Raw genomic sequence first — 15,961 nt, 5'->3', positions numbered from 1 at the left:
CCCGGGCTGCAGCTGAAGAGCGGAAATAAATGTTCAATTAAAAAAAAAAGATGGAGGTGATAAAAATGAAGCAGTGAAAATGGATGGATTTGGGGAACGGTGAGTGATAAGACGGGGATGTAGTTCTTCATGAGGTCTTTTTTTCTCTGAGTGTCCAGCAGAGCAGGAGGAGCAGCATTAAATAACTTTTTTTTTGCAATAAAGAAAAAAAAAGTTGATCAAAAGCTCTTAAAAGTCACAAACGATGGCCACAAAAAGGCAAAGCTGGCCACATGGTAAACAAACATTTATTTTACATTTACTACTGTGATCATCAAGTGGTGGCCCCTGGGTCATTTCTGTTCCACAAGTCCATTCCATCCGGCCGGTGAAGTATGACATTATTCATAAATGACACACAACCTGTTACACGAGTCCGCTGAGGATCAGAAAGCCAATCAGAGAACTCGCTCACAGATCACGACCGGGTTTGTAAACGGACCTATGATGTCACAGCTGTGGCTGGTTAGCCCAGTAGAAAATGAGACAACTTGGAGTTTGAGTCCCACGTAGGATGCAATAATTAGTTTGTACCGTTATCAGTAAAATGCAGACAAAAACTTATTGACTAGGTTTAAACCTTCACTAAACCTTCACCTTTAAACTAAATTCAGCTCAGCTGTTAGGCATAAACAGATGGTTTAAATGGTGTTTAAACATCTTTTTAGCCAAAAAAAATGCTCACTGTGATTGTTTAAATTAAAACTTTTATGTTAGTTATTTTTGTTAAATGTATTTTATCAAAAATAACAGCTTATTTTGCCATCAATCCATCCTCTGGAAGCTCATGTCTGTCTGTCAGCAGTCATTGGGCAAGAAGTGAGGCACTCCCTGCAGGTCGCTAGTCCATTAAAGAACCATAAAAAGACAGAAAACGGCTCACACTTAGGGCCAGTTTTGAATATGCTACACTAAATTTAATCTTCACATACAGCCCACACTGATGCTGTGCTCGGATCTTTAAGTTCAAACAGGTTACTGGTTGTGCGAAAACTGAATTCCTAACAGAGAAATTCTTGCAAGTGATAACATCTAAAAATAAAATGTTTCAGGCAAGTAAATTTCAAAACAGGTGGCAAAAATAGCATGTCACTTCTGCAGGTTATATTTATTTTAGGACTATAATGTGAGCAAAACAGGTATGCACCAAGAATGACCACAGCTTGGCCATGTTAAAACCAGAAAAAGTGACAGTTTTACTATTTATACTTCAGAAATAATCCTCACAGGTTCCCAAAACTTAAATGACCCACAGGCTCATACAGTAACCCACAGAAGCATGTGCAACACAGCGAGTCTAGTCTTATGTTTCAGTATAAAGACCGACCACCAGCATCGGCAAACTCCCAGCAGGAGTACAAACGGAGCCTGTTACTGTTTCTTCCTCCGGCCTGTGTGAAAGCAATCACTGGCCATCTGGAGCACGGCCCCCTGGGGGAGCAGCAGGTGGGACGCTGTGGGTTAAATGAGCTGTTATCTGTAACCAGTTTACCTCCCATATGACCGACCTCTGTATCTACATCTGTCAGTTTACCTCTCACAACAAAAAACCTCTCGCACCGGCTCCATCCCTGCTTTGTTTTGGATAGATTTTCTCATTTGTGAGTCATAGCGCAGAGGCTAAAAAAACTGTGTATGCAGCAATAAAATAAAATTTAAAAAAAACTGAAAGACATTTCAGACGAGAAAGAAAGGAGGCCACGAAGTGAGCAAGCAGCAGGGACCGGCTGCAGTCGTGATCAAACACTCCGCTGTCAGCTTCTCGAGCCTGGTCCTGCAGACATAACACAACGCTGCCTGAACAACATCTTACAAATGTACACTACACAGTCCATTGGCTCGCATATCAATTAAACAGTCACGCAGGACCAACATTAGAATTCATCTGAATCGATTTCTCTGCCTTTCCCGAATGCAAAGCCCTTATTGACTCTCCGTTAGCTCCCTTTCTGTTTCTGCCCGGTCCTGCTGAGACAACAATGAGGATCTGAAGCTGCACAGCACCCACAGACACTTCAAGGATGAGCCACAAATTATGCAATCAGCGCACGGCCGCTTCTCTTCCTGAGCCACAGCTGCCCCATCAGAAAACTACAGGAATAAAGGGCCCAGCATTCCTTCAAGGAACGCCCGTCGACCTCCGTCTTTCATTCCGGTTTTAACAAAGATCCATCTCATGTTGAAAAACGAGTGCAGTTGCAGCCATTTTGGTCAAACCTTAAAAAGTAACGTTGTGTGTTACTGCATGCGATGTTACAACCTCTGTTAGCATTCAGAGGATGTGTTGGGAATGACTCTCAGCTGCTACCACATCATGTTTTAACTCAATATCTGTAAAATTAACAGAGTTATGATTATTTTTTGTGTTTTCTAAGGTTGATTAGCTGTGGTGACCATTTTGAATTGGGTTGGCTCCAAAAGTTAAATCGGTTGTATTACTTTCTAATAGATTTTATTGAAACCCGTCAACTGGTTCATGAGAGATTTTGCTAACAGATGGATAAATGAAACACACACAGGCAATTACATTATTGTTTGCTGCTGTATCTAGGTGTTTAAGGAAGTATCTGTATGTACCATACAACATTTAGTGTGATATTGACTATTTTGAGGAAAACTCTGTTGCTTTCTGTAGCTCCCTGCAGGTGAATTATTATCCCTGAACTGATTGTACGCCAGCCAAGAAACTGCAACGCAAAGAAGCCTGTCTTTATTGAGGAGGTTCATTTGGACCCTAAATGTGTTTAACAGAAGCTTTCATTAAAGCTCAATAATGAGGAGAGTAATAATGAGGAGAGTTCAGACAAACGATACAGCGATCTGCTCAGAGCAAAGCCACTCTCGATTCTGGGGCCTCGTTTTGTCCAACGGGGAGGTTGCCGACTTAACAAAGCAAAGAACCACCGAGGCTCTAAACGGATTTAAACCCTCCGCTCTTAGTGCTGCAGCTCATTTCTGTGGGACCTGTGTGCATCCCTGCACACTGCATCAAAACGAGAGAAATGCCTTCCCACTATCAGCTGGTTTATCATTCCTAAAAAACAGAACTACAAGAAGTATTTAACACATCAGAACCGTACCAGATCGACTACTGCCTTTTTAACAAGACGACTGAGACTCACTGAGAGCCCGCACTTTACTGCCAGATCGCTCAGTCTGCCACCTTTTGTCAAATCAGACACATTATTGGTCTGTTTTCTGTGTTAAACTAGCTGTTTTCATCCCTAAGTATCACATTAAAGTTGCCCTAATTCTTTTAGATCTCGAATTTCATTTGCAGTCATTTAGTTTTGCTTCTATTTTTTTACACCCTGTCTATTAGCTGCCAAAGCTGTTTTCTCTCTGTGTGTCTGTTCTGTTAGCAAAATATCTCACTGGACAGATTTTAATGAGGCGGTCAGATAAATAGTCGTTGGATGAAAATCTACAGCAGATTTACTTGTAGAGTCAGCATGATTCAAGATGGCCGCCACAACAAAGCAATATGGTCAAACGTAAAAATAGCTATGACTCAGCTGATTTTACAGATATCGAGCTAAAATTTGGTGTGGTAGTAGCTGAACCAGAGCCCCAAATCATAATCTGAGCACTATGTGGTCATGCAAGATCTGTGATTAACAACTGTCTGTCTGTTAACAAAATATCGCATGAACCACTGGATGGGTTTCAATAAAACTCTCAGAAAGTAATTATTGTATGTGCATCTACATCTGATTAACTTTCGGAGTCAACCTACATCAAGATGGCCACCACAGCTCATTGACCTTCACCTACACAAAAATGTCTGTACCTCAGTGATTTTTACAGATAATGAACTAAAATTTGGTGTGGGTAGTAGCCGGGAGTCATTCAAAAGACTAAGCGCTAACAGATCGGGCGAGATAAAGTTGTCTCACAGAAGACCTGCTCCTGCTTATTGTATCGCAATCTTTAAAACATAAAAGCCAATTTCACCAATTTCCAAGGTGCCACGGAATATTTTATTCAGCAAGGACTAATATTTGACACTCAAAGACAAACATCCAAAACGTTAATCCCTGCTGCTCGTGCTACATATTCATAAGATGAACTTGATCACCTTTTCTGAAGTGTGTGACAGTGATGAAGCTTATCACAAGAAGAGTGAGGGATGCTTGAGATCTCCTTATACGTCGAGGGCTGTGTGATGACTTTAAGTCCTGCTGAGAGCGTATTGATGACAACAGAGGAACAGCAGAAAGACTAAAACACTCCGGCTCATTTAAACCCTGCAGCCTCCGGGGACCAGAGGGAAAATTAAATTAGAGGAGGAAGTGACAAATTCGAGTCATCCCGCAGTCTACATTTGCATTAATATAAGTAGCGAAGGCCGCTGTTAGAAGAGGTGCCCGTGAGTCAGAGCTTCGCCGCGCGTGCAGCGAAACAAACGTGCGCGGCGCTGCCGCAGCCTGGCAGGGCCGCGTGCACGTGTCGAACCGAGAGGAGCTGAAAGGCATCACAACCCGCCGTGACGACATCGGAGCAGGTTGGAGCGGGGAGGGGGAGAGCTTTAAGCTGAGAGAGTGACACCTTGTTAGGAGAACACTTAAAGAGGAGAGCGGGTGTGTGTGGCGCGCATCAGCCACACAGATTAGCGCTGCAACAGGTGGAAAATGTCAACGCTGAGAGCAGGAAAAACAAAACACACACACACGCACACACCTGCTGAAGTCTCACCTTATGTTTGGTTAGTAGCAATACATAATACAACCCAATACATGCCTGGTATGTATTATATACAGCAGGGGGAGGCAATCCTGGCCCTCGAGGGCCACTATCCTGCATGTTTTACTAGTTTCCCTGCTCCAACACACCTGATTCAGTGGTTAAATGACCTCTTCGTGTTCTGCAGAAGCCTGTTAATCACCCATTGATTTAAATCAGGTGTGTTGGAGCAGAGAAACAAGTAAAACATGCAGGATGGTGGCTCTCAAGGACCAGGATTGCCTACCCCTGATATACAGGGTAAGTACCCAGTATGTACATGGGAAGTACAGGGTAACAACTCACTCCACAATCCAGCCCGGGCCCTGTAGTTACCAGCTGTGTACCTGGTACATACCCAGTATGTATTGAGCTGTATTAAGTATTGCTACCATTTTAGGTATTCGTGCAAAATGAAAAGATATTCGGCTAAAATTTGATGCAACTTTAACACAAATCTGACACTAACACTGTGCTTACACAGTTTGACTTTGTTGTATTTTACAGCTCAGTGCTTTCATTACTTGGTGCTTAAAGGTGAAGGTGGATGATAATGATAATGTTTTTGCCTCTACCTGTGTGTGTGTTCGTGTGTCTGTCTGTTGCCAAAATATCTGGATGAATTTTAACGAAACTTTCAGGAAATAACCACTCTGTGCACCTCAACACGTGATTATCTTTTGGAGCCAACCCAATTCAAGATGGCCGCCACAGCCAACTGACCCGTAGAAAACACCAAACTCAGTTTCACAGATAACGCCTTGACACACAACACATACTCCAAATGCTACTCAGTGCACACGATCTTTGACTGAAACTGTGGCATTAATTGTTGGAGGGAAGCCCATTTGTCTCCATATTTTAGTCTAAAACTTCAGCATGAAAGGCAGCGGGCGATATGCATTCCTTCAAGCTATTTTAAGCCTTTCATACTCTTTTGCATTTTCTTCACACACAGTGGCTGGCTCTGGTTCCCTACACACTCGGGGTGGTGCTGCCTTCCGTCAGGAGGATTGCTTTAGGACACGCTGACATTGAACTACTGTTTCTGCAAAGTCGACAAAACCTGCCCGGTTTCTATAATCCCATAGTCAGTATAATATTTCTAAATTTGGCTTTGTCAGACAATTACCCCCCCCCAAAAAACCTAATACTGGTCCAATCAGAATTACTGCCGTCTTTGGATATCAGGAACAAATCTCGTCTTCAGAAAGCTGTGAATCATTTGTTTGTAATTATATTTTATCAGAATGTCTAAGACTGCTGTACAAGGAGCAGACTCCCTGAATTAAATGTCTAGCGTTCCTTGAAGGATTGCATATCGCCTTTCATGCCAGAATTTCTAAACCAGGACCATCTTAAATAGAAAAATGACAAACTTATAGCCTATTTGGGCAAATCTTAACATAACGTTACGTGCAATCTCATGTGATGTAACATAGTATGTGTTGTTAATGACTCTCAGCTACCAACACATCAGACTTTAGTTCAATATTTGGAAAACCGACTGAGTTACACCCAGTTTTGTGTTGGCTAGTTTTGATTAGCTGTGGCCGCCATCTTGAAATGGACTGACTCCAAAAGTTAATCGGCTGCGGACGTCCATCCGGGGATCATTTTTCTGAAAGTTTCATTAAAATTTGTCCGGTGGTTCAGGAGATATTCTGCTAACAGACAGACACAACACACGCAGACACATACACAGGCGAAAACATTATCGTTTTCAATAATAACAGATGCACATGTGGATTAAGGAGCTACTTAAGGAGACTTTTTTTATTGTAAGAAAACCAAGCAAAGGAACGGGCAAGTTTTAAAAAGCAAAACCCTCAATTAACCATTTATTTAATATCATGTACTACTATATTATACTTTTACATTTAAGTCTACAAAAAGTAAGAGAAGAAAACTCCATCTAAACAACATTAATAACACTAACAACGGAAAGGTTTTCACAACTTTTATTCCTTCTGGTTGTTGTAAAATCTGTGTGGTTATTGTTACTTTAAGATGCTCCACTTGTCTGTTGGTAATATTTTGAATCATTTACGATGCCTACGAGCACTGGGTTTATGAACGGAGTCGAATGGAACTGGTGTGTTTCAGAAATGAAATGATTCCTGGTGGTTTATTTGCCCGCAGCCTCTGCAGCGGCACGCTCGGCGCCGTGCAGGTGACACGACCACTGGGAGGTGAGCTGGCCTCGAGCCAGCCTGTGTGCGAGAGCAGACCGAGTGCTGACTATCAGAAACCAGACGCCCCCCACCACCACCAACCACCCCGAAGAGACGCCCCCCCCCACCACCACCACCACCACCAACCACCCCGAAGAGACAGCACTTCCATGTGACCGTGTGCGCACGTGATAACGACAAACACAGAGAGCAGAAAATATACTTCAAAACATAGATGACGCGTGCAATTTAAATCCTGATAAAACATCCGAGTTTTCCCCTGCGGCGGGAGCGACAGGGACACTGGGTTTACGTGGGGATCCAGAAATCCTTCGCGGAGGAGGAGGGAAAATAAAAAAGCAAACTGCTAACAGCACGCTCGTATTTACCGACCCAAATGGTGTGTGACACTTTTAAGCAAAACAAACGAGAGATCTCGCACTGCTGAGTCCAGTTTTCAGCAGACAGACTGCTGGCTCGCTGCCGATCAGGAGGTGCATCGTGTGCATTAACTCTTTGTTAATATTAGCATGTGCAGCGTCTGCGTTACGTGCACAGTCACGTTCACGGCGGGATACGTCTGCAGGAGCTCATTATGAAGGAGCCAAACCAAATCAGTGATGGTTTTGCCCATTTCTGTGTGTGTTTGTTTGTCTGTACGATCAGCAAAACATCTTGTGAATCACAGCAAAGCTATCTTAGCTAACATGGCTACAACTCAGTTAATTTTATAGATACTGAGCTAAAGCTTGGTGTTGTAGTGACTGAGATAACCAGCTTATCACCTGACTGTTAACTGATCACACAAGGTCAGGGTTTAAAACTCTGTCGTTAAATGTTGGAGTTAACCCTGTTTGCCTCATGAACCACTGGACAGATTTTAATGAAACTCCCAGAAACTAATCACTGGCTGTACGTCTGCAACCGATTAACTCCTGGAATCAACCCAATTAGAGATGGTCGACACAGATAATCAGCTTTAGCCCGAAATAATGGCCACGCCTGTGTGAGTTTTACAGACACCGGGCTATAATTTGGTGTGGTAGTAGCTGACTGTCATTAAAAACACATTCTTCTAAGTGCTAACAGATCAGGCGAGATATCAAACGGGATCACACATAAAGGTGTTTTCAAGGTTTGAGCAGAATAGCTATAACTCCATCATTTCTCAGCATAAGATCTCAGATTAAAATACAGCAAGAAAGGCGGTGGGGGATATGCATTCCTAAAATACAGAGTCAAGTGAATGCTATGTCTCCATGTTATTTTTTTTCTTTTTTCTTAAATGTATATATATATATATATATATATATATATATATATATATATATATATATATATATATATATAAAAGCCAAAGAAAGTTGTAGTAGTGCTGCTTTAATCATGTATCAAGACATCCGGAACAAAAGAAAAGATTGGATTTTTGTAGGGGTGACGGTTCAAAACAAATACACACCTGCAGGCCTTTTTTTAGACAATCAGCATGTTTAGCGTATATGTGGAAGGTTTCTGCAGCGCTGCAGAACCCGTGAGCCAAAGAAGCAGGGAGGGGCTTTCCTCTCGCTCAGGTGGACCTGGACTTTGGGTCACGGCAGATCGGTGGTGCAGTCTCATAATCCTGAGGCTGCAGGTTCGAGCCCAGGCTGTGTCAGGAAGGGCGACCGACGTAAAACAATCGGCAAATCTTCTGTGCGAGTTCACTCGCGGTGGCGACCCCTGCTGAGGGGAGCAGTTGGAAGAAAAACAACAACAACAACAAGGTGGATGTAGACTTTGATCCCTGCGGCAGCTGAGACCGTCAGACCTCCCGCTGCCGGACAGGCCTGCTGTCACTGGTATCTGCTCCCACTTTGTGTGTGTGGGCAGGTGAGGATGTGTGGGCGCACAACATACCCTCCCACTTTCACACACACATTTACTCAACCTTGCCCACGCTGCTGAAAAGAGAAAACACGTGAACTCAGGCGAATCCTATGACACATCCAGACCTCCTACATCATCTCAGACAAAAAGGCTCCCGCAACGGCTACAGAGACGAGAAGCGCAACGCTTCGAAACAAATCTGTACAACACCGACAGTTCGTCTCTTTTGCTTTCAGTGTCTGACCTGCCTTTTCCCTCCTTTTATCTGTTACACTTTATTGGCCACCGGAGAGCAAGAAAACCCACTTCCCGCTGTCCCTCACAAATGTGGCACCAAACACAACTGTAGCCGCCTAATATTAAAACCGGAGTGTACCCACGCAATGCATTTTTAATTACGATGGTTGTAAACAACTTTTCATTCATGGTTTGATCTATTTTTAGGGAAAAAGTATTTGTGAGAACTGGGAAATCAGTTCTGTGGAAATAACATTAAAATTATGTCAAATTTGGTTTTCCAGGCACCCATCAATGAAAGGTTTGTTTTCGTCTTATTTTGGTAAAAGCTGCAAGCTGCTGGCCGCTGATCTTAATAAAAGACAGGAGCGTTGACGTTTCTGTGTCTATCTTTTGTGGAGCTTATCAGACAGATCTGTTGTTTTTTTTTTCCCCTCCGACTGCTCCATGTCATCCGTTCAGTATCTGCTGCCAAACTCCAAGCAGACATGTGACTGACCAAAAAAAAAAATATCTTACTGGTGGCAAACAACAAAACACAAAGGATTCTGAGGTCGACCTTCGGTTTTTGGCTGCAGCTCAATTCAATGAGCTTTTCCTCAGAGGAAAACGCCACATGCTGCACTTCACCTGAGGAAAGGTATTTGATGAATGGTGCTGCCACTTTGTAGAGAAAAGCACCACCAGCGCGCACTCGCCGCACCACCATGTACCTGCAGACACGCGCACGTGCATCTATTTTTAGAGAGCAGGCTGGAATACAGAGAGTTAACGATAAACCCACTGATCAGAGCGATATACGGACAGAGGCGGGGGGTGGGGTGGGGGGGGACAGCACGTTCCAATCTTCAGAGATCTCGACTGCCATTTTACTTCGCTATTGATCCTTACATGGAGACACACAGCGTGACATCGATCTTCACACCAACGAGAAGAGAAAAACACCTCTGTGTCACACAGGGCTCAACACAGCTGCCCCCCCTAAAACAGACCTAATCTCATACAGTCACCCGAGTGTGAAAACAAAAAAAAAGATGAGAAACAACATCAATCCCAGACTCCTGAATCAGATGACACACATCTACAGGTTGCTCTGAGTGCCTGTCTGTCTGCCTGTCCCTTTATCTGATTAGAGATAAAGTCCTTCAGGGAGTCGCCGTCAGTCCCGCCATGACACGAGTGGGACAAACTAGCGCACAAGGCAATTAATATTCAGAAACACGCCACTTTTAGTTCATACAAGGGGCCACTCCTGCAAACAGGAAAGGGCTGAGGGGACCGCGAAGCCGGGACAAGATCTGCAGGAGGAATGAAGGAGATTTGAAATGCAGGACAAGAGTCGTTTATGTTCCGGGCATATTAACATCTTATTAATGACCTATTAAAGCGTGCATAAAGTCATTGGAGACGGCGGCGCATGCTTTCCTGCAGGCTGGGGAATTCATCCAACATGGTTTGGTGAAATCTGAAGTGATAAGAATTAAGCAGAGAAATGACATTTTCTGCAGAAATGCAGCTCGATGGTGCTGGGCGTTGGATGGTTTCCACTGGGTGGGTAAAGCTAAAAGAAGCAAAGTGCTAGCAAAAAGTAGCAAAACACAAGCTAAAGTTAAAAGTAGTGAAATGGTAGCTAGAAGCTAAAAATAGCAAAAGACTGGATAAAAACTTTAAGACACCAGCTAAAAGATGCAAAGGGCTCGGGTAAAAGTTAAAAGAGGCCAGCTAAAAACTAAAAGTAGCTAAAAATTAGATAAAAGATATAAGTAGCAAAAGGCTACCTAAAAGTTAAAAGAAGCAAAAGGCTATTTAAATGTAGCATAATGGATGCTAAAAGCTAAAAACAACAAAAAGCTGGCTAATAGCTAAAACTGCAGAATGCTTTTTAAAAAAGCTAAATGGTAGCTAAAAGCTAAAAGTCGCAAAATAATAGCTAAAAGATAAATAGTATCACAAGGCTAGCTAACAGCTAAAAGTAGGTAAAAACAGCAGAATGGTAGCTAAAAAAACAGAACAAAGATGGAGTTAATAAGCTGAAGCAGATTTCAGAGAGAGCAGAGTTTTGAAGGAACTGAGGGGATCTTAATGTATTTCTATGGAGGAAATATTTGTAAATAAAGTTCAATATTTTGAAAAGTATAGAAATTACAAAAAAACACAACAAGACCATCTCCTTAAAGAGCTGAACGTTGTGATACACTGAAGGCTAAAAAGGCAGGAAGTAAGAAGAAGCAGCGAATTAGACTGCAGCTATAGGGAGCAAAAAATAATGATGCCAACAGCAGCGGTGGCAGAGATGGAGGGCTGCAGCACCTGTGGATCCAGGTGGAGGAGGAGGAGGAGGAAGAGGGGGCTTTACGTCTTCTCTGTGAGGTAATTTTCCCCAGCAGAGCCGCAGAGTCCTCCTGTTGTCCTCAGAGCAGCTCTGTCTCCATCCTCCTGTAAAACACCGCCCTCCTGCCTCCACGAGCGCCTCGCGTGTCGAACACCACCCGTGACATCATCTGAAACTCACCAAAGTTTGCTGATACTGGAGCGTCCGCTCCTCGGCCTTGTCCTTCACCATTGCCGCAATCTCCTCATTGGGACACCGGGATCCGAGGCTGTCTGTGGGTCTGTCTGCCTGTCTGTCTGTCTGTCTACGCGAGGAGCGCGAGAGCGTCAGCTAATTAATCTGCGGGGGAGGAGGCGGTGCGGTGCGGCGCGCGGCCATCGTGTGTGCTGCTGGTGTGTGTAACAGGTTTCTTGCCATCAGCCCGCCCGCATCATGCAGAGGAACCGGTGTATGTGTGTAGGTGTGTGTGTGTGTGTGTGTGTGTGTGTGTGTGTGTGTGTGTGTGTGTGAGTGAGTGTGAGCCAGAGGAGAGTAGCCGGGCTGCAGCCTCCCAGCAGCAGCAGCGGTGCAGTTTAACTGTGAAACACCGCCTCCCTCTTCCACTTATTTACTCTGCTGCTCTCTCTCTATCTCTCCATCTCTCTCTCTCTCTGGACTTCCTGCTCCTGGACCTGTATGTGGCGGCGCGTGCACAGGTAGCAGGCAGGTGAAACAGGTGAACAACTTTTCAGCTGTGCCTTGAAAGGAAAAACAACCCTAGCGCCATGACTAGATTGGCTATAACTCGGACAAATAGAAAGAGATTAAGCTAAACTTTAGTGTGGGAGTAGCTGAGAGTCATCCACAGCACATTCTCCAAGCGCCGAACACCTCTCGCGAGATCTTGCGTGAGATACCGGAAAATCATTTCCAAGGTTTGACCAAAATGGCTCCTCTCTCATTATGATAAACTTAGTCTAAAACTCTGTTCAATCAATGCTGGGTTGAATTCAGGACACTTGAAGAGTGTTAATAGTTTTTTCACTCCACTCCACTGTAAGGATAACCAGGTTTCACTATTTTGCACATGAAACATTTACACTTTTTTCCTTTTCTTTTTTTATAGTTCAAATGTAAATGTTCAAAGTCATAACTGAGACAAAAATTTTAAACTCTCTGGTTTTTTCGCTTTATTATATTCGCTGAGAAGACCGAGGCTCCGCTGAATCAGGAGTCACGCAAAAACTGTGATGCAAAAAAAAGAGACATTAAATTACAACAAAGTCAAGGTTTGTGTCGCAAAGTGGCAAAAGTAAAAAAAACGAAGAGAGATAACACTGTAAAAAATATGCCAAAAGATGGAGAACGTCCAGAATTAGTCATAAAATGTCTAATTTAACTGCAGCAAACCAAAAATATTTATATTTTAATGTTGGAAACAGGCAAAATGGAGGACGAAATGACCAGAAACAGGATGATGCAGGTTAAACTATTCTTTACACACAAAAATAAAATAAAAATAAATCATATATGCACAGCTCTGTGTTCATTTAGAGTCAGTCTGAAATGTGTTTTTAATAGATTCTTTTAATAGCTTTAATGAAAGTTACAGAAAACAACAATTTTGGGCAGCAAACCTTTTAATTTTAGATGAACTGAATGTCCTTTTCAGAGCTCAGTGGAGATGCAACCTGAGCCAGAACGTCAGCAACTCACAGCAGGCATCCCAGATCACCGATTATCACAACAAAACCATTACTTTTTAACCGTTTTTATATATTTGCATCTAAAAACCTTTGAAAAAAGTGCATTTTCTGCTCAAATGCAGAGGGAAGTCTGAATGACTGCGTATAAGAAGCTGAAAGTCATCAAAGCCAAATGAGGCATGGCGCTAGCTGAAAGCTAAAAGTAGGTTGAAGCTGGCTAAAAGCTAAAAGTGGCAAAAGACTCCCTAAAATAAGCTCAAAGCTAGCTAAAACTTAAACGTAGCAAAGCAGCTGCTGAACACTTCAATTAGTAAAACAGTAACTAAAAGAAAATGAGCAAAATAGTAGCTGAAAGCTAAAATTAGCAACAAAAAAGGGCTAAAAGGAGTGTAAGATGAAAAAAAATGTAACAAAAAACATTTAAAAAAGAAAACTGGGTTTTTGAAGGAACTGAAAAGATCTTGATGTTTTTCTCTGGGGGACTTTTGTAAATAAAGTTAAATATTTCAAAAAAGATTAAAGGTACAAATACTAAAATTCATAACCCATTCTTTCCGATCAAGATTAAACATTTTGATATATTAAATTTAAAGTAGCACCAAGTTGGCTCCACAGAGCAACAGAATGATCAGTTGAGGAATTTGGTCCAAAACCAAAATAATTCAGAAATCCTGAGTGTGGCCATCAGGATGAAACAGTTACCTAACAACATGTGGTCAGAGCGCTGGATTCTGCCTTCTGCCTTTTTCAGACCTAAAACCGTAAAACTCTACTAAAGGTGCGCTTCTTACATCCCCAGCGTTCAGAGATCTGCTCGTGATGTGCGCTGCTCTTTGCTCAGTGCGTACACGGGAGAGTGCAACGTGAAAAAGGCTCCACGGATCACTTCATTTTCCCCGCAGACACGCGCATTAACATGCCGGAGGGCTCATTTCCATGGGCTTTCATGGGAGGCCTTTCAGGGGAGCTTTATGCTGGTGGTTGAAATCTGCCACACTCTGAGACGTAGAGCCGAACGGGGCCTAGTGACAAATGAAATGATTCCAAAGATTAGCCGTTTTTTCTTCTTGTTGTTGTTTGGGGGCCAAAAAGTCCTTTATGTCTGTCCAACATGTCTCCACGTTGGAGGGAAAACTCATGTTGAGGCGACGAGATCTTTCAGACTGAAGACACAAACGGTCCGGAAGAGTGGCTCGTGTAAATGTGCATCAGCTTGGGCCATCTTGTCCCCTCCTGTGTGAGGGCAACGAGTGCCAGCGTCTTCATTTTTTAATATCAGTCACAGACCTGCGGAGGTACGGAGCCACCATGGCCCCGAGGCAGAGGAGGAACTGGGTGCTCTGCTGCCTCCAGCACCAACACACTGACCCACATCTTCTCACCCCCTCCTTCAGAAGTGGCCCCCCCAAAAAGGGACCACCTGTCCACGGAGGCCACTGTCACTCCGGCACTGCATTTTCCTGATAAGAAGCACTATTCAGCAGGTTTGCTGCTCAACAGAGCTCATGTGAGGTGGGGGAAAGGGGTTGATTTAGGAGAATACGTTTTGGCACAAAAAAATCTAATTCTTTGTTCAGGATTATATTTTACAAAAAAGACAAAACTACCTGATTAAGAATGTGTTTTCTCACACATATACCGCATTTCGCTGGATTCCAAAGAGCTCGGGTCCTTCCCTGAGCATCTTTAGGATGCAGAACCACCTGTGTCCCGATGCTTTGAGCCTAAGTTTCTGGGTCCGCTCTGTGAGCTGCAGCTGGCAAAGGGGGAAAAAAAGCTCAAACTGAGGAGAAAATAGCCACCAAAGACACCCAGCGAGCACACAATGACTCCATCAGACCTTTCATTCACCGTTTGTCCTTGAGCCGGACGCGGGCAAAGTTTTGGAGATAAATGCGTCTTTTTTATTTTTTTTATATAAACAGAAAAATATAAGATTTTATCGGGACGCTGTGTACTCACTGTTTCCTCTTAGGCTGCTTTGCTGCCTCTTTTGTCAAGCCTCCTCCTCGGGTGCTGAGATTCCGAACCGTCAGCTGTGTCCTTCCATTGCGCCTCAGCGGAATGTGGATTGAAATGAAAAGGAAATGAAAGAAGGAGAAAGAAAAGAAGTGCGCACAGCTACAGGTTGCAGCGCTCACTTGAAGGGTAATGCAGTCCAGCAGCTGGTGACCCCCCCGGTGCAATTATAAGACTCTACTGGGGGGCTGGTACCGGAGGCTGCCCTGTTGCTGGTGCGCAAAAATCCATCCAGAGCCGCGCCAAAGTTGCCCCGACATGCGCGTAAAAAGGAAAAAAAATTACCGGCTTTGCGCCTCCGCTGGTGCGGCGCACGGCGGAGCGGGCGGCTGCTGGCTGCCTTTGGAGCCCAGGCGCGACATTGGCGAGAGGAACACGGGTCTACAGAACTCCTCCGAGACGCTCCCCAGCCTCTTCAGCCGCTCCTGTTGAGGTGTGTGTGTGTGTGTGTGTGTGTGTGTGGTGGTGGGGGGGTCGCGTCCGTGATGCAATGCGGGTACGGCCCGCGAGCCTTTCCGCTCCCCGAGTGCGGGAGATCTAATCGCTGCGCTCCTTATCTGCGGAGCGGAGGCGCGGCGCGCGGTCTCCGTCCGGACCGCAGAAACGTGAAGGAGGGGAGCGGGGACGCGTTGAATGTTCCCGTTCTGCCCTTTCCCCTCCCGCTTCTTGAGCACTTAGAGGGCTAACATCACGCGTCTTAATACTGGCAGAAACCAAAAGAAATCACATGTGGGTGAAAATGAGAATGGACGGAGCGCACAACATGTTTATTTTTTAACTCTTAATATCTATGGCTTTGACAGCTTAAATTCATGACAATTGAATTGGAGTCACCGCGCCCTCCAGCTACGACCTCCAGGCTTGGTGCCCGCGGGATGATAGCATGT

The 15,961-nt window shown here is 44.0% G+C and overlaps 1 protein-coding gene across 3 annotated transcripts in view; it reads right to left on the bottom strand.

The window, feature by feature from the left end:
* The window catches only part of clcn2a (chloride channel, voltage-sensitive 2a), a 47,463-nt gene extending 35,620 nt beyond the window's left edge, over positions 1-11,843 (bottom strand). For all 3 annotated transcript variants that reach the window (XM_017422458.3, XM_017422461.3, XM_017422459.3), the window contains exon 1: positions 11,551-11,843. In XM_017422458.3, the coding sequence (XP_017277947.1) occupies positions 11,551-11,601 (51 nt within the window). In that variant the 5' untranslated portion in view covers positions 11,602-11,843. The remainder of the gene's footprint in view (positions 1-11,550) is intronic.
* Between the last annotated feature and the right edge of the window lie 4,118 nt (positions 11,844-15,961).

Source organism: Kryptolebias marmoratus, linkage group LG20 (assembly GCF_001649575.2).
Source record: "Kryptolebias marmoratus isolate JLee-2015 linkage group LG20, ASM164957v2, whole genome shotgun sequence".
Classification (NCBI taxonomy): domain Eukaryota; kingdom Metazoa; phylum Chordata; class Actinopteri; order Cyprinodontiformes; family Rivulidae; genus Kryptolebias; species Kryptolebias marmoratus.
The sequence above is the reverse complement of the archived record's forward strand: the minus strand, read 5'-3'. Positions and strand labels throughout refer to the sequence as shown.